At 41.0% G+C, this 18,277-nt stretch overlaps 1 protein-coding gene across 1 annotated transcript; it reads left to right on the forward strand.

Moving 5' to 3' along the window:
* Positions 1 to 437: 437 nt before the first annotated feature.
* On the forward strand, positions 438 to 2,233 carry LOC122072769 (NAC domain-containing protein 6-like). The gene is made up of 3 exons (XM_042637170.1): positions 438 to 762; positions 846 to 1,126; positions 1,612 to 2,233. The coding sequence occupies exons 1-3, from the start codon at positions 576 to 578 to the stop codon at positions 2,044 to 2,046; spliced, it is 903 nt and encodes a 300-aa protein (XP_042493104.1). The 5' UTR covers positions 438 to 575; the 3' UTR covers positions 2,047 to 2,233.
* Positions 2,234 to 18,277: the final 16,044 nt, after the last annotated feature.

The following is an 18,277-nucleotide window of genomic DNA, read 5'->3' on the forward strand; positions in this document are numbered from 1 at the left end:
CTGACAAGACGAAAAAACTAGCCGCGCAACTAATGCGAGAGGGTAAGAAGAAAGAGCGAGGGGACTCAGGGGAGCACTGACCTGGTGAAGAAAAAACATGTCACTTTCTAGGGTCTCAAGAGTCTTGAAAGTGTGTCTACGCCACTACGGCTACAGATTGGTCGGTTCAAGGTTGGTCCAGCGAGTAACCGTGTGGGATCCACAACTTGAACGACCAAAATTTCCACATTTCCCTTTTCCAAGCTTCGACTTTCAACCCGTTTATCATTTTTCACTCAAAGCTAATTCATTGAGTCCCATTTTCAAAGATCAACTCAAATCAGACACTACATTAGTCCTAGTTGATTTCCACCAGCACTACATCGGCTTCTCCTATAAAGGAAGAGCAGCCAATTCAATAGAGGAGTATAGGCAAAGAGAAGCATTGGTGGTGGTGGTGGTGGTGGGTTTACACTTCTTACTGTTAATCACCAAACACCCAACCGACCAACATAACCCAACTAAAAGCTAAGTATAGCAGTATCACACAAGTATATATATCTCCGAAACCATCCAATATTGTTCATATTGTTCATATGATGGATTATATTAACACAACGCCAACGCCGGCGCCGGAGATGGAGTTACCGGGGTTTCGATTCCACCCAACGGAAGAAGAACTACTGGATTTCTATCTCAAGAACGTGGTTTATGGGAAGAAGCTTCCATTTGATATCATCGGCTTCCTCAACATCTACCATCACGACCCTTGGGACTTGCCTGGTAATTATTCACAACTTAATTCTTTTTCTTTCTCTTAGTCATATAATCAAATATGTTTATATATGTACGCATTATTAATGCAGGGCTGGCTAAGATTGGGGAGAGAGAGTGGTATTTCTTCGTGCCGAGGGACAGAAAGCATGGCAACGGTGGAAGGCCCAACCGCACCACCAAGCATGGGTTTTGGAAAGCCACAGGTTCTGATCGTCACATCCGAAGCTTATCTAACCCAAAGAGGCTTATCGGCCTCAGAAAGACCCTCGTCTTCTACTTGGGCAGAGCTCCTCGTGGGTCCAAAACCGATTGGATCATGAACGAATATCGCATGCCCGATTCCATCACCTCCTCATCATCCTTGCTCAAGGTATACTATACAATATATGCATGGTTTGAGGTATAGGTTATTTTAATCCTAAGGGGTAGCCGAGTTGGTAAGGGATTTTGCCTGAAGAAACTGGTGGTTTTGAGTTCTAACTCCTCTTATTTCCTTAATTAGAGCCACTCACACAAGGTGTTTATGCTCTTCACTGTTTTCGGTGAAAGTAAAATGATTTTCATTGATATGACTCGGTCCATACGATTGTGGGATCAATATGGACCCGTGAGACTAGTCATGCCAAAGGCCTAAATATCCATCATTAACCCAAAAAAATAACAAAAATTATTGTCTTCCTCAATGTAATAGTGGCTTGATTGGTTTTTTTTTTTTTTTTTTTTTTTTTTTTTAAGAAAAAATTGAGCTACGTAGAAAATCTGACCCGTTATCTATAAATAAAATCTTGAAGGATATTTTAAAAAATCTAGAAACATAGAAGGGTATTAAACTGACCTGATAAATTTTCTGTGCAGGACAACATAGTGCTGTGCAAGATTTATAGGAAGGCAACTTCCTTGAAAGTCTTGGAGCAAAGAGCGGCCATGGAAGAAGAGACGAAGATACAAGAAACCTCCCTGCCATCTTCACCCATGACCATTGATGCCGAAGTCTCAATATCTGAGCAACAAGAGAGCTTCGCAACTTCAACCTTAGAATTGGACTTTTTGTTGAAGACCGAAGAAGTAGAAGAAGATAATGAACTAGTTCTTCATAACCATAATTATGAAAAGAAGAATAAGGAAGAAGCAAAAGAAGCGAAGGCTTCGGCTTCCTTTGGAATCAGACTACCAAAGGATTTGACGGAACTACAATTGCCCAAAGTCAGCTGCGATTGGACACAGGACTCATTCTGGACCCAGCTTCGTAGCCCTTGGCTAGACAACTGGGCTCTTACCCCTATGTACTGAACTCCTCTTTTCCAAGGCGATTGTGGACTTTTGGTGAACCAATATACCAATCTGGGAGTCTTAGACTGATTTTAGATCTTGATAAGAGGAAATGTTCTTTTCTAACTTACATGAGGCAGCTAGGATTCATATAGGCCTGTGGTGTTTCAACCGAAAAATAAAGAAATGGAAGGTTCATATGGGTGGATTTGACACCAAGCCCGGGCAAATCAGACTCCATAGTTGAAATATTGTGGGGACACTATTCTAAGATTCAACCAATTAGGGTAATGTTGGGAAAATAATATTTTCCCATTTATGTGCAAATTATTTTCCCACTTATGTGCAAACAATGATAACTAAGTATGTGTAAAATAATAACATAATAGAATAAATCAACCGAACTGCAAAAGCACACTGAATTTTAACTTGTAAAACATTTTCAAGACGAAAGGGGAAAAATCATGGGACTTCTTCTAGGAAAAAAGTTCACTTAATACTAATGTGGTTACAAGTTTTCTCTAAACAATATATATATATATATATATATTTGTTAATCATGGTGTCCGGGTCAGCTTACGCGCACCTTCACTTAAATCACAGATGTAAAGATGGGGAATCGAACCTGAGACCGTGTGCCTAATCCACACAATCCCCAGTTTACCCTAACCATCTGGACAACCCATGAGTGGGTACAGAATAAAAAAGAAAACACACACACACACAATACGTACAACAAGGTTCGATCCACGACCTCCTCCCTTAGGTGCCGACTCCACAAATCGAAGCTACCACCACTAGGCTATCCTAGTGTTCGTACAATGTAGAGGCTACCAAACATCAAAGAAAAATCTCCTCTGGATTATCAAGCAACTCAATAAACAAAGGTGAAATTACAAGATTACAATACTCTCACCTCAAAGCCCATCGTGACAAAATGTTAAAAAGCCTTAGTACATTTCCGTCTTCCCTTGATAGAGAGAACAGCATCACGCCGTAACCAATATGTAAAATACAACAGAGAGCACATTCTCTTGCTTCTTTCCTCTTCTGTTTCCTTCACAATAAAAAAAAAAAATAAAAAAAAAATAAAAAAAAAAAAAACCAAAAAAAAAAAAAAAAAAAAAAAAAAAAAAAAAAAAAAAACCTAGATTTGAAAAAAGATCAACAAGAAAAACGTCTCAATTCAAAATTGGCACCGAATTCGTAGGGGTGTCAAACGGTGCGGTTTTGGTTATTCGGTTCGGTTCCGGTTTGGTTTACATTTTGATGAGGTGAAACCAAAATCGCACCGGATAGGAATAAGGTGAAATCATAATCATTTTCATCCAGTTTTGATTTTAGTGGTTTCTAGTTTGTTTTTATTATTCGGTTCACAAACGATTTACATGCGGTTAATAATGTCATTTTGGAAAATGGTTTGCATCCTATAGCAAGTGTGAATCTTACATATATTAAATTTCCTAAAGAGTCAAGACAATATACTTTTATTATGATAAGGACAATATACTTTCTATGTAAAAGACTACACATATGATAACTAATTAACTATGATCCTAGAAATTAGGAAATCAAGAAGTGTGATGTGTGAAAGTGAAGCTCCCTACTCAGTTAGTACTTTGCTTTTCCCCCCCCCCCATTTTTTCGTAGAGACCCATCGAAATTCAAAACACTTTAAGTTTTTAATACTAGGTGACGGTCAATCATCGATTTTTCGATTTCGAACCAAAATTATTGCCTATAAAATCAAAACCAGATCAATTTTACTACGGTTCGGTTATAACCAATCAGTTTTGGTTCTGATAAACAATTTCGGTTATATTTTGACACCCTTATGAATTCATACATACGCAGAATGAAAGACAATCCTGTAACCCCTTTTTAAAATAACAAATAAAGCATATTGATAGAGACGTGAAAGAATGTGAGGCAAACTCTCTCACCACCTCTATCTTTTTAATTGCCTCAATCTTTGTGGGTTTCCTTCCTTGAAGTGACGTAAGGATGACCTTGAAAAAAATCCTCTGCTGCAGATGCAACGGTCATCCGATGGCCAGAACGACAATGAGGTGCGTGCCGATGTCGTCTTGGCCGTCCGATGCTCGCCGCACCGCAGCCATGTCAACATTTATGTGTCCCCATAATACATAGGCTCTCCAACATGATGAACACTATACTTATTATGCAGTAGGAGTGCTCACCACGTATAGCCAATCTTACAATATGGTTTCTTTGCCTCTACAAACGACTCAGAATCATCAATCTTCGCCCTGCGCATTCTGATGCATGTATCATTATATATGTATCACTATCATTACATACATCATTCTATATAAACAACTATTTGTGAAATTTTGTGCACATTGTTTGTGTGTCATCTTGTGCAATGCGAATCCCTAAAATGAACATTAGATCATGGAACGGATCAAACTTTGTACCTGTTACCTAAAATTCATCATGCAGTTATGCAGACACCCAATTTTGTCACCCTCCTCCAGCTATGATGAATTGTGGATCTTGGGCATGACTTCTTGCTTTCAATCGACAGAGATGATTGATTAAGGAAACCTGAAAACATTCTCCACCTACCCAAAAACCCTGAAAAGCCCGCTCGAGAGGAAAGAGGGTCCAATTTTGACTTTTTATATACGAAGGAATCCAGTCATGATGACCATACAGATGGATAGTGCTCGGAATTATGATTCCAACGATATATGGTACGTCAAAATCGGACCGTCAGATCTCCCGCAATCGTCCCAAAAAAATCACATTTTTCGTACGTATGCCACGCACACTGGCAAACCTATTGGAAACCTAGAAAAATCTCTTTCCTATCGAAATACCCCAAAATTCATCCCCTACCTAGCCAAATACCCCAAATTCATCCCCAACCTGAAAACCTTGGAAACCCCACGCAGGAGAGAAGAGGGTCTAAATTTATTTTTTAAATACGAAGGAATCTAGTCAAGATGACAGTACAGATGGATAGTGCTTAAAAATACGATTTTGACAATATATGGCACATCAAAATAGAATCGTCGGATCTCCCGTGATCATCGATAGAAAAATCAGTGATCACGCATGCTCTGGCTACTGCCCAGCCCCTGTTTGCAGCCTAGCCCTTGCCAGCATGGGTGATGTGCCACACAACATGGACCGTGTCTCCGTTGCCTGCTGCCAGCGCATTCCATGTGCCATGTGTTACACATGCATGTTGCCCCATGCATCATGTGCTGCACACGCATGCTACCCCGTGTGCCATATGCCACACACCAATGCCACTTCCCACGTGCCGTGTTCAGCACACTAATGCCACTACCCGCACACCCATTCCACTAGTCTGGTAGGTGAAGAGATTTTCTCGTCACCCACTTGGGGCCGAAAACCCACTTTTTAACCAAGAATCCTCTCTCCTAAAGAACCCTTTTTACCAATTGGATAAAAGCCCTCTTAACCCATTTTAGTCCAAGAACGCTCTTTTGTCCATTGGTTAAAAATTCTCCCTCTTCTCCATTTGTCTAGAAATCTTATAAACACTCCCTCCTTTGGATTTTACAACACCAAACTACCCCACCTCACTCCATAGTAGTGAAACCCTCTCTCCTCCTCCCCTTCCCCTTTTGATTTTCTTCGGGTCTTCGGAGCAATCTTCGTCAAGATCCGAAATCTTGTTCAGATCTTTGAACGCAAGTTCTTAGTCAAATCCAGTTTTTACCAAAAATAGTATGTTTTTAGCCCGCCTTTGAGTGTTCTTGAGCTTTACCAGAAATAGAAATCCCTCCCCCTTGAGGTTCTTCGGGTCTACGAAGAGATCTTTGTCAAGATCTGGAGTTCTATTCGGATCTCAAAGTAATCTTCAAGGCTTTGGGGATCTTCAATCCATTTTTAGGTCAATCATTTTCTTTCCAAAAATAGCAGTTCCGAGCGAAAGCCCTGTCCGAGTGCCCCTGGAATCTTTTCAAAAATAGCTATTCCCGATAGCTCTGCAAAAGTGCCACCTTAGTCTAGCCCTCCCCTACCCTATCTCCAGTGGAAGCTCTGCCAGAGTGCCACCTTAGCCTAGCCCTCCCCTAGCCTATCCCTAACGGAAGCTCTGCCTGAGTGCCACCTTTTCCTAAGCGCAGAAATTGCCTTCCCTAGCCGAAGCTCTGTCCAAATCCAAATCCAAAAGTAACCATTCCTAGCCGGAACCATCACAATCAACATCTTTCAAGAAAGGAAATTGGAGGTCAAGACCATCTTCCCCTGAGCCAGGAGAATCAGAAAGACAGTCTAAGTCGATACTAATCAGGGGTCCACCCCCTTGACCCAAAATAGGGGTTAAGTTCAGATGCAGTTTATCAACCAACTTGTCATCATATAGACTTTATATAGACCTTGTTTTAGTGTAAATAGTAGTTTAAATTCAGTCAATGTATATATGTGTGATAACTTAGCCTTGCATGTGGAATAGTAATAACTGTGAAAAATATTCATTCTTAAGTATCTAGTAGGAAGACCAGTCGAACCGGGTAGATTGGGTGCCTAACACCTTCCCAATTCTACAACTTGACACTTACCTTAAATCTCTAGACCAGACCAAATTTTGGGACCTTTTCTCAGGAATTGGGCCCACCCCAGGGTCTTAGACCCATAACCTTAGGTGGTGACTCCAACCCCCCATTTGTATGATCCTGATCCCCGTATTGGACCATCATCAAACCCCTGTCTCGAATGATAAATTTCACACTCTTGTGAAATAGGCCTCCATGTATCACCGAGCGACGATACGGCAATGCAGGACCCTCAAGGTAAGCACACACGACACACCCCCTCCCTCTTTGAAAGAGATAAAGAGAGGAGAAAGGATGGGATGTAAGTCCTTTTCCCACCCCAAAGGGAAGAGAGACGTCTCATCATCTCCTACCGCTACCCTCACCGTGGTTACTCCACTGGGGATAAATGTCAAGCTTCCAATACTATATGCTACCTTTTAATGGAAGAACATTTTCCACCACATTTGTTTGAAAATGTGTTTGGCTAACCCCATGTTTGTAATTGTATTCGCTAACTGCATCATGCATTGTGCTCGAAGTGAAATCATTTGGCGAGGTACTCCCTATCATACCCGCACTCTCGGTGAGGTCAGCACATGTCATAGAGAGTACTCTGAGAGCAAATGATACCCGCTTCCTGTACAAGGGTGTGCAATATTGTTAAACGGTGAGGATGTTCATAATTGTGTCAGCACCTTCGGGGAGGTCCATGCACTTTATGATATTTTGATATCGAATAATAATATTCCCGCATTACACTTTTGCACACAATCACTCATAGTTCCACCACCCCGTGGCCAGTTGCTTAACCTCGTGTGTAGTCACGAGTAATGGGCAGGGAAGACACCCCCTTGATCTCATACCTACAAATATATCAAAAGGATCACGTACCTTGCATATATAGATCCTATCAAGGAAGCCTTGTCGGTCCTATTGCATCCACTGCATACTCACATCATGTAGGAAATAGATGGAGAACGCGAAGAATACCACAAGATGATCTGTAGAATTTGTTTGCAGTCTTGAAAAGGAATATTCTTATGATATATTTTATTCACAAAGAAATGCTCTCTTAAGTGGGTTTTGGATAAAAGGTGTCCTTCCTCCTTAGAAATGAAATATGGATGATTTGGCATATGCCATCCGGGTTGACTTCTGTTAAAGTCCCATAAAATACCGAATTATCTAAAAGACCCAATGAAACTAGGAGAAAGGTCACCTAGTGGGATAAGAAAAAGGAAAGCATGACTTTATTGGCAAAGAATGTATTAATAGGGGTATTCTGGTTAAGCCATTTGTGTGTATCTCCTACTTATGGCATTGAGTGGATTAGGGGCATCAACCCCTACCCACTCCCTACCATTAAATGGACTAGCTTTGAATAGATCATTGGTTGTTAATCTAGTGAATCTGTGAACAAGGGATTGGGAATTAAAGAATCCTAAAATAAATCATTTTTGGTTCAAGCACAATTTCACACCTCAAGTATTCTCTGCGGTCCATTTGGACACGTCAGGGTAACCGGTTGATTCGCTTAAGTCTAGTATCACCTTCATTGTCTCTCCAAGATTGTCTACCACTAAGTGATTACAACCCAGTTCACATGGATCCAACCAACATGAAAACACCAGAACAAGTGTGGGTCCACCCAATAGAAACATTGCAAGCTAAAGTTGTTGAAGTCAAGAATGGATTAGGTCAAGTGTTGCACTTGTTACGGAACCTACCTAGGACCGATCTCGGGGCTGACATAACTCCTCCTCCGACAGAGCCAAAACCAACTAGGCCTACAAGTCATCAAGGGACTTCCTCCAGGGATCCCCCTCCCATTGTAATTAATGATGAAGAAGAGGAATTTGTGGCACATGGTCAAAAGGAGCCTCCAGAGACAGAGAGGGAAAGGAAAATGAGAGAACAATTGGAAAAGCTTGAGGATATGATCCGAGCAGGGAAACGTCAGGAGATTCATACAGTATATTCTAATGAGATGAGCTTTTTTTCTAGGGCAAGAATCCTTGAAAAATTCAAGTATCAAACCGACAGATTTAACGGGTCAGGGGATTCTAAGACTCGTTTAGAGGTATTCCTCAGTATCATGAAGATATGGAAAATTGTTGACAATCAGATGAGGTAGGTATTCATGTTAACATTATCAGGACCGAAACTAAGGTGGGTCACATAGTTGGAATCCACTCAGACACAGAATTGGGCAGCAGCAATGAAAGCTTTTACTAAACAGTATCCCCACAACACCGAAGTAGATGTGGAATGTCGAGAGCTTGAAACCTTAAGACAACAACCTAGGGAGGGGTTTTCCACTTTTGTAATGAGGTTCAGGAACAAGGCCACCAAGATGGCAGAATGACCTTCTGAAATAGAGCAAGTCGAAATGTTGATTGAGAACTTGTCAAAGCCTTATTATGATGTTTTCTACTATCAATATCTGCAGAATTTTGATGCCCTAATAACCACCGGGACACGTGTTGAGAACAAAATCCTAAGGGATGTATAATATCAAGACATGGGGAAGAATGCCAAGAGTGGGCTAGATAAGAATCCTGAAACCAATATGATGGGTGCAGTCCAACAGTCAATATCATCTACGACCACTTCACCTTCATGGCCGTTTTTAATACAATCAAATGCTCCTTCCCAAAAAGTTCCTCGCCTAAAAAGACAGCTTTATAATTTGGGAATGCTAGTGACAGCAGTGTATGAGAAGCTATAGAAACAAGGATTGCTAGGGATAGTGGCGCCAAGAGTAATTAGCAACCCTCCCCCGCCTTGGTACAAAGATTGTGAGTATTGTGCTTACCATGCTCAGAAGGGACATACTACTGAAAGATGCCTAGCTTTACAACATGAGTTCAATATTTGATAGACAAAAGGACCATTGAAATCAAGGCCAAATATCCCCCCAATGGTATTACCAACCCACTCCCTTATCATGCAACAGTCAGTGTATTGGAGAAAGAATCAATAGAAAGTGACCCCACTCAACTCATCAAGCCACGAGCTCGAAGAGATCACTTAAATGTCATGGGAGATAGGACAAAGGTCAAGAAAACCCCTGGGAAATAAGAGCCATCAGGAGAAGAGTCATAAGATGAGGATCAGATGCCCGCCTTCCCTCCTTCATCACCGACCCCAGAAGAGGAATCCACCATCTCATACCATCCACCTTTGCCATTGTCTTCCCTCTCACCATATCATCAAAGAGCAAGAACCTCTTCATCATTCTATCATCCACTATCTTCATCAGAATACCCTATCTCCTACATCACATCCTGTTCATAACACCCCACCTCATATCTTTCATTACCCTTATATCATTCCCATTCCTAGGGGTCAGTAGACAATCCATCAAATCTAAAAGAAGGATGGATTAGCGGGTACAACTGGAAGGATATACTTACGTTGCTAGAATCTCCAGAAATAACTTCAACAAAATCAGTAAATGTTCTGGAAGAAAGTAAGAAGAATGACCCTACGTCTTTGATTCAGTCAAGCACACCTCAAGAGGAGGTTCCAACAGAAATTGAGTTGGAACAGTTACACATCAAGGAAAGAGAACAGGACAGTTACATCACTGGAATAGTGGATGTAGCACTGATAGAATATGGGTTCTCCTCTAACGACCCCACAACAATGATCCGGTCAAAGGAGGCCCTAAGCCCGGGGTACTCCTGAAGAGAGAATGGGAAAAGGAGATAAGACTCATCTGGAGTTTGTAATTTCTCACTGATCTGAAGAACCACATCTGTTTGTTTCTACAAAAACTAACTCAAGAGCTACATGAGCTCAAGCCCAAGCCTTTCAAAGGAAGGAGCATATATGCAAAGTAAAGAAGAACACAAAGAATGATGGTCTACATGCATTGTGCTCAAATCAACTGCAACAAAAAGACCCGTAATGGTGGTCAGAGATGTGACCGAGGCACCAGAATGGCCTCAATCAGTAGGCTTGAAAATTTGGACTTTATAGAAAAAAGATTAAGCAGCCTTCACCAATCCTCACCCCTCAGAAAGTTCGGCTTCCGAGAGCACGAGATTGATCAGTTGGTATTTGTAAAGAAGCAGGCACCTATCCAAAAGAACCATTACACCATTGAAGAAATAGCAGCAACTTTCTTAGAAGGAGAAGAAGGCCCTTTGCCGCATCTCCTTATCCATCGAGCCAACGAACCACTCTTGAATTGGACTAGCATTGGAGAAGACTTCAAGTTTACTCATGCTACCGAGTCAACCAACCTACATACCACTGATAAAAGCATCAATTCGTGTCAAGTCCGCCATCGAATCAGTCATCAAATCAGTAGTTGAGTCTGTTGTTATGATTTTGTGTTAGCCTCCCCAGCCCCCCCCCCCCCCGAGGTGAGTCCAGTGTCTGTGTATGTCAAGTCTATTACTCCTTCTTTCCTGATTCCGAGTATGACTTGCCTCCATTTTTCTGATGATGATCTTAATAAATATCAAGAGTTAATAAAACAATACAAATCAAAGAAAGCCCAACCCATCCATGAGGATACCCAGGTTATTAACCTAGGAACCGACCAATGCCTTCGAGAGGCAAAAATTGGTACCACCGTAGATGACGAAGAAGTAGAATAGACAATTAGTCTTTTGAAGGAGTTTGCCAAAGTCTTTGCTTGGACTTATGAGGATACACCTGGTATAGACCCTGACATCGTGCAACATCGATTGTCGACCTATCTTGGGGCAAAACCGGTAAAGCAGAAGTTCCAAAGAAAATGGCCCTGACTATTAGAGTGAAAAGGATCAAGATGTATGGAGATTCATCCATTGTCAATTGTCAGACATAGGGAAAGTGGAGGACTAGAGATGAAAAGTGGAAGCCATATCAAGAACATCTAGAAGAGGTGGTTGAACACTTTGAGAAGATCTCGTTTGAATACTTCCAGAGAGATGATAAAAGGTTTGTTGATGCCCTTGTAACCTTGGCTTCCATGGTAGAATACAACCCTATGGCTAGGGTTCGACCATTCCTGGTGGAACAAAGAAGCAGGTCCATTTATCAGAATTCGGTGAACTCCCTCACTACGGATGGTCGGTCTTGGTTCACTCATATAGTGTATTTTATCAGGAAAAGGAAGTACCCAGTTGAAGCAACTGAAAGAAAAAAGAAGTTTTTGAGAAGATATTTCAACCAGTTTATCCTTCAGGAAGATTTGTTATACAAAAGATACTATGACGGAATACAGTTGCTATGTGTGGATGAAGAACAACCTACAACCATCATGGAAGAAATTCATCAAGGTCTCTGTGGACCCCACATGAATGCCAAGATGTTATCTAAAAAGATCCTTCGGCTAGGATATTACTGGAACACAATGGAAGTGGATTGTGTGGACTTTGTCAAGAAATTCCATAGGTGTCAAATATTTGCTAATATTATACATATCCCACCAATAGAGCTATATTCGCTTAGTTCTCCTTGGCCATTTTCTACTTCGGGCATCGATATCATTGGGAAGATCAACCCCAAAGCATCCAATGGTCATGAGTTCATCTTGGTAGCCATTGATTATTTCACCAAGTGGGTAAAAGCTCAGTCATATGCGATCCTCATGTCTGCTAAGGTAGTCAAATTCATCTAAGAAAATATCATTTTCTGATATAGAGTACCTCAATAAGGGATCCCACTTCTTGGGCAAAACTGACAAGATCTACGCAAAGTTCGGTATCAGAAGGCATTGCTCTACTACTTATAGGCCACAGACCAATGGGGCAGTGGAAAACAGCCAACAAGAATATCAAATTCATCCTGCATAAAATGACAGAAACACACAAGGATTGGGCTGATAAGTTACCCTTGCCTTATGGGCATACCGGACTTCTGTACGATCCTCGACAGGGGCAATCCCTTTCTCTTTGGTATATGGAGTTGAGGTAGTTCTACCCGTGAAAATCCTGGTACCATCCCTAAGGGTGCTCCTTGATAGTCAACTACCTGAAGGAGAGTGGGTGAATGCTAGACATGATGAGCTTAATTTTCTCGATGAAAGGATTATGAAAGACATGGATAGTCTGAAAAAATATCAACTGAGAATGGCTAGGGACTTTAATAAGAATGTGAAACCCCGCCACATAAAGGAGGCCGAACTTGTTCTTCGAGAACAAAGAGCCCCAATTCATGACCTAAAAGGAAAATTCAAGCCCGACTAGAGCAACCCATTCACCATCAAAAGAGATTTTACCAAGCAAAGCTATAAAACTCATAGACCATAATGGCGAAGAAATACCCAAATTGGTCAACATGGATCAACTCAAGAAATATTATGTCTGACAGGGTGAATAGCCTAAACTACATCAGACCTGATTCCTTTCGAGGGATACATAGGCAACTTTACATGTGCAAGTGCAGTCTCAACCATCTAAAGGCAATAAATTGGTTCCTCGATTAATAATCAAAGTATCTTAAAAGATCATCATAGTTTGTGTCTCCCAAGAATCGCCATTTGGATATGCAAGGCCATTAGGTATCTATCATTCCCCTATTGGTCTGTCAATTCTTATCCAGGATTTTATCCCCTAAGAATCGCCATTTGGCATGCAAGTCCATTAGGTATCTATCATTCACCTTTGGTCTGTCAAACTCTTATCCAGGATTCCATCCCCTAAAAGAAAATCACCACCTAGCATCAGTTTATCAAGGTCAGTTTATTTTCCATCCTTAATTAGTAAAAAAAAAAAAAAAAAAGAGCTTGATGCAACTATGGTAAAGACTTGTTTGAGTCATTAGCTAATGAGTAATGCTTTGATAAATCATCATATCTCTTTTTTTTTTTTTTGTGATGGTTTCAGGAAAAGTCATGAGCTCATTGGATGAAACATTGAGGAAATGGACCTTAGACATAAGCATAGTGGTACTAGGACTGCTATAATCCATGAATATGTCAATGCTCAGTCGAATTGGGTGTATTGAACTACATCACCATCCACTCCGACAGATGCCTCAGCGTTGGGATGCAGATTTTCATATATTTTGGTTTGGGTAGGTGGAGATCTGTCCAACTTTCAAGGAATTCTGAGTTTATATGCTATCTACACCTAAGGGCAAGTTAATTCAACTATATTTGAAGAAAGATCATTCCGAAGAGATTCAGGACTTTTTCAGATGTGAAAAAGAGGAAATGAAGCAATTCATTAGATATGGAAAGATTGACATTCTTAAGGTGGCTAGGAGGTTTATTCAATACCTACCACTAGGAGGAATCCATCAGCAAATGTCACAAGATGCTTATCTATTGTGCTTGATAGCTTGCTATGTTCTCCGAACTCCAGGATGTGGTGCACCAACTGTCTTGATAGAAGTGATAAAGCAATTGAAGAAAGGAACAGATATCATTCCCATGATCCTTGCAAAGACATTCAAAGGATTTGAAGACATGAGCCATAGCCACAGGTTTGGACTCGATTATTTTCGAGGAAGTCCCACCATTTTTCAACTCTGGCAACTTGATAAGCTGAAGCTAAATAGACCATCAAATGAAGGTCAACTCGGGGCTCTTAGTTATCAAGAAAGGAGGGAAGCCCCGGAATTCAAACTCATTGATAATTGGAAAGAGCACCTACAAAGAAGAGCTACAAAGGACATTGCATAGAAATGCCCAGGGAGGCCACAAGAAGATTTTCTAAAGAAGACCCCTGACTACAACTACATCAGGTTGATGGGATTGATTCACACGTCTTTTTATTTACCTACTTACATTAGTCGATAATATGGGCTCGAAACGATGGACCCAGAGGAGTTAGTGAACTTCCACCCACCCCAAGAGTTGTCTCCCCACCTTGTTACTTACTTATCTTGTCTATGGTAAGACTGTTGTTTCCCTCCCATGAAATTCACTTGGTAATAGAATGAGGGGATGTTTGGATTTTAGCGTCATTTCAGTTATTCTAATGAAGACTTGAGTTGTTGAATTAATCATGCCTTAAAATAGGTTTTCATTCCAAAATAAAGAGCCAAGTCTGGCCATACAAAAGGTTAAAAAAAAAAAATGAACATGGGGAGGGAAAAAGAAAAAGAAAAAAACTACATTTGTGTTTTGTAGGAACAATAGGAACATATCTCTAGGGATCACCATCTTTATCTATGCCATACTCGGACCTACTTACAGAAGTCATCAAGTTACTAGACGTAACAGTATGTGCTGACCGCTAACTCGCCAGTTGTGCTGTGAGGTCCTCAATCTAGGTAGCCTGGTCAGCATTCTGCTCCCTTAGAGAAACAACCCACCCATCCTAGGAAGCACAAAACATGGTCAAAGCAAGGAGCAATAATAAAATAAAATCAAAGATAAAAAAAAAAAAAAAAATTTGTGAAATCGCCACTTAAACAATTTTTTAAAAACAAATCAATTCAAATTAAAAAAGTCCAAAAATCAACGATTTTTTTTCAAGACAAATCCAAATTCAATTCAAGATGCAAAAATCAAACTCAAATTTCAAAAGCGCAAATTAAAAAATCAAAAAAAAATTTTAAAAATCAAATTAAATAAATTTTCAATTCAGTTTAAATCAAATTCTAAAAAAAAAACCCAAAAATAAGGCCAATATCCAAAATCAAATCCAAAAAAAAAAAAAAAAAAAGAATCAAGCCAAGAATCAAAGATCAAAATTCCAAAGAAAAAAAATTTCAATTCCAAGGTATAGCTCAAAAATTCTTACCACAAAATTCAAAACCCAAATTAAATTTCACATAGTAGATAAAATTTACATCACATTCATGTGAAAGGTGAAAATGGAAAGTAAAATTTATGTGAAAAGCAAAATTCAAATCAAATCCAAATCAAGAGAAAATCAAGATCCCAATTCAAAAGTCCAAATTTAAATTCCAATTCAAAGGTCCAAAAGATTAAAAATCCAAAGAAGAATCGAAGAATCAAGATTCCAATTCAAAAGTCCAAATTCAAGATTCCAATTCAAAAGTCTAAAAGATTAAAAGAAAAATCAAAGAATCAAAGGTCAAAAATCAAGAATCAATTATTAATGTCTTTTACAAGGTTGAAAGAGCAATGAATTTCTTTCCTATAATTGATAGTACCAGATAGCCCAGTCCGATTCGAAAGAACTCGCCTAGAAGACCAGATAGCCCAGCCCGGTTCGAAAGAAACCGCTTGGAATACCAGATAGCCCAGCCCGGTTCGAAAGAACCCACTTGGAAGACCAGATTGCTCAGTCCGATTCGAAAGAACCCGCCTGGAAGACCAAATAGCCTAGCCTAGTTCAAAAGAACTTGCTTGGAAGACCAGATACCCCAGCCTGGTTCGAATTTGGAAGACTAGATAGCCTAGCCGGTTTGAAAGAACCCGCCTAGAAGACAGATAGCCCAATCTGATTCGAAAGAACCCTCCTGGAAGACTAGATAACCCAGCCGGTTCGAAAGAACCCGCCTGAAAGACCAAATAGCCCAGCCCGGTTCGAAAGAACCCACCTGGAAGACCAAATAGCCCAGCCTGGTTTGAAAGAATCTGGGAGACCAGATAGCCCAGACTAGTTCGAAAGAACCTGCCTAGAAGGCCAGATAGCCCAAACTAGTTCGAAAAAACCCACCTAGAGACCAAATTCCCTGAACTGGCACATGTGAAGCCCAGCTAAGGAAAATAAAAAAAATCAAGTACTAACATCTTTTACAGGATTAGAAGAGTAGCAAATTTCTTTCCTACAATCGATAGCCCAGGTAAGTCTTAAACTTCAAAGTAGTTAAGAGATATTACCTGTTGCATTTTCAACTCCGTCATTTATGAGCAAGATGACAGCAGTACATGCTCCGGGTGACAAAATGTGGTTGTTCTTTACTTTGCCCTTCGGCTATTGGCACAGGCCTCGGTCAAAGAGAACAATTTTGTAGACACCCAATTTTGTCACCCTCCTCTGGCTATGATGAATTATGGATCTTAGATGTGACTACTTGCTTTCGATCGACAGAGATGATTGATTAAGGAAACCTGAAAACATTCTCCACCTACCAGAAAACCCTAAAAGCCCGCACGAGAGGGAAGATGATCCAATTTTGACTTTTTATATGCAAAAGAATCCGACCATGATGACCATACAGATAGATAGTGCTTGAAATTACGATTCCAACGATATATGATACGTCAAAATTGGACCGTCAGATCTCCCATAATCATTCTCGAAAAATCATATTTTTTCGTACGTATGTCGCGCACACTGGCAAGCCTATTGGAAACCTGGAAAAATCTCTTACCTACCCAAATACCCCAAATTCATCACCTACCTGAAAACCATGGAAACCCCACGCGGGGGAGAAGAGGGTCCAAATTTAACTTTTTATATACGAAGGAATCTGGTCAATATGACCGTACAGATGGATAGTGCTCGGAAATACGATTCTGATGATATATAGCACTTCAAAATCAAATCGTCGGATCTTCTGTGATCATCGATAGAAAAATTAGTGATCACGCACACACTGGCCAACAGGCCAGTCCGCACAGATGCTGCCATTGGCTACTGCCCAACCTCTATCTTCTGCCTAGCCCCTGCCTCTTGCAGAGCCAAACCTGCTAGCCCTGCCCGTATGCATACTGTGTGCACTGGCCAGCAAGCCAGCCCGCACAGCCTCACGTGTATGCCCCCGAACAGTATGGCCCAAGCCCCCACATGACCCATCCAGCGCGCCAACTGGCTGTAGTCCGTGCACTACTGCTACCTGTGCCCATGTGCGTGTTGCCCCACGCGCCATGTGCTACACTCGCATACTGCCACATGCATCATATGATGCACACGCATGCTGCCCCATGTGCTATGTGCCACACACCAATGCCGCTTCCCGCGTGCCGTGTGCCGCACACCATTGCCACTACTCGCACACACCAATGCCACTGCCAGCACACCCATTCCACTGGCCCAGTGGATGAAGAGATTTCCTCTTCACCCACTTGGGACCAAAAACCCACTTTTTGGTCAAGAATCCTCTCTCCCAAAGAATCCCTTTTACCTATTGGATAAAAGCACTCTTCACCCATTTTAGTCCAAAAACCCTCTTTTGTCCATTGGTTAAAAATTCTCCCTCTTCCCCATTTGTCCAAAAATCCTATAAATACCCCCTTCCTTTGGATTTTACAACACCAAACTACCCCACCTCACTCCATAGTAGTGCAACCCTCTCTCCTCCTCCCCTCACCCTTTTGATTTTCTTCGGGTATCCGGAGCAATCTTCGTCAAAATCCGAAATCTTGTTCGGATCTTCGAAGTGTTCTTCGAGACTTTGAAGATCTTCAATCCAAGTTCTTAGTCCAATCCAGTTTTTACCAAAAATAGTATGTTCTTAGCCTCCCCCTTTGAGTGTTCTTGAGCTTTACTAGAAATAGAAATCCCTCCGCCTTGAGGTTCTTCGGGTCTACGAAGAGATCTTTGTCAAGGTCCAGAGTTTTGTTCGGATCTTCAAAGTGTTCTTCTGGGCTTTGGGGATCTTCAATCCATTTTTAGGTCAATCTGTTTCTTTCTAAAAATAGCAGTTCCTAGCGGAAGCTCTGTCCGAGTGCCCCTGAAATATTTTCAGAAATAGCTATTCCCAAAGGAAGCTCTGCCGAAGTGCCACCTCATCCTAAGTCTGGAAATAGCCTTCCCTAGCCGAAGCTCTGTCCGAATCTAAATCCAAAAGTAACCATTCCTAGTTGAAAATCTGTCCGCATACCATCATAATCAACATCTCTCAAAAAAGAAAGT

This window comes from Macadamia integrifolia, chromosome 3 (genome assembly GCF_013358625.1).
Source record: "Macadamia integrifolia cultivar HAES 741 chromosome 3, SCU_Mint_v3, whole genome shotgun sequence".
NCBI lineage: Eukaryota > Viridiplantae > Streptophyta > Magnoliopsida > Proteales > Proteaceae > Macadamia > Macadamia integrifolia.

What these genes read in the sequence shown, in the direction of transcription:
- LOC122072769 (XM_042637170.1), top strand. Translation starts at nt 576, where the DNA reads ATGATGGATTATATTAACACAACGCCAACGCCGGCGCCGGAGATGGAG. An exon ending in CGACCCTTGGGACTTGCCTG is followed by an intron (nt 763 to 845) that starts GTAATTATTCAC and finishes TTATTAATGCAG; the next exon opens with GGCTGGCTAAGATTGGGGAG. An exon ending in CCTCATCATCCTTGCTCAAG is followed by an intron (nt 1,127 to 1,611) that starts GTATACTATACA and finishes TTTTCTGTGCAG; the next exon opens with GACAACATAGTGCTGTGCAA.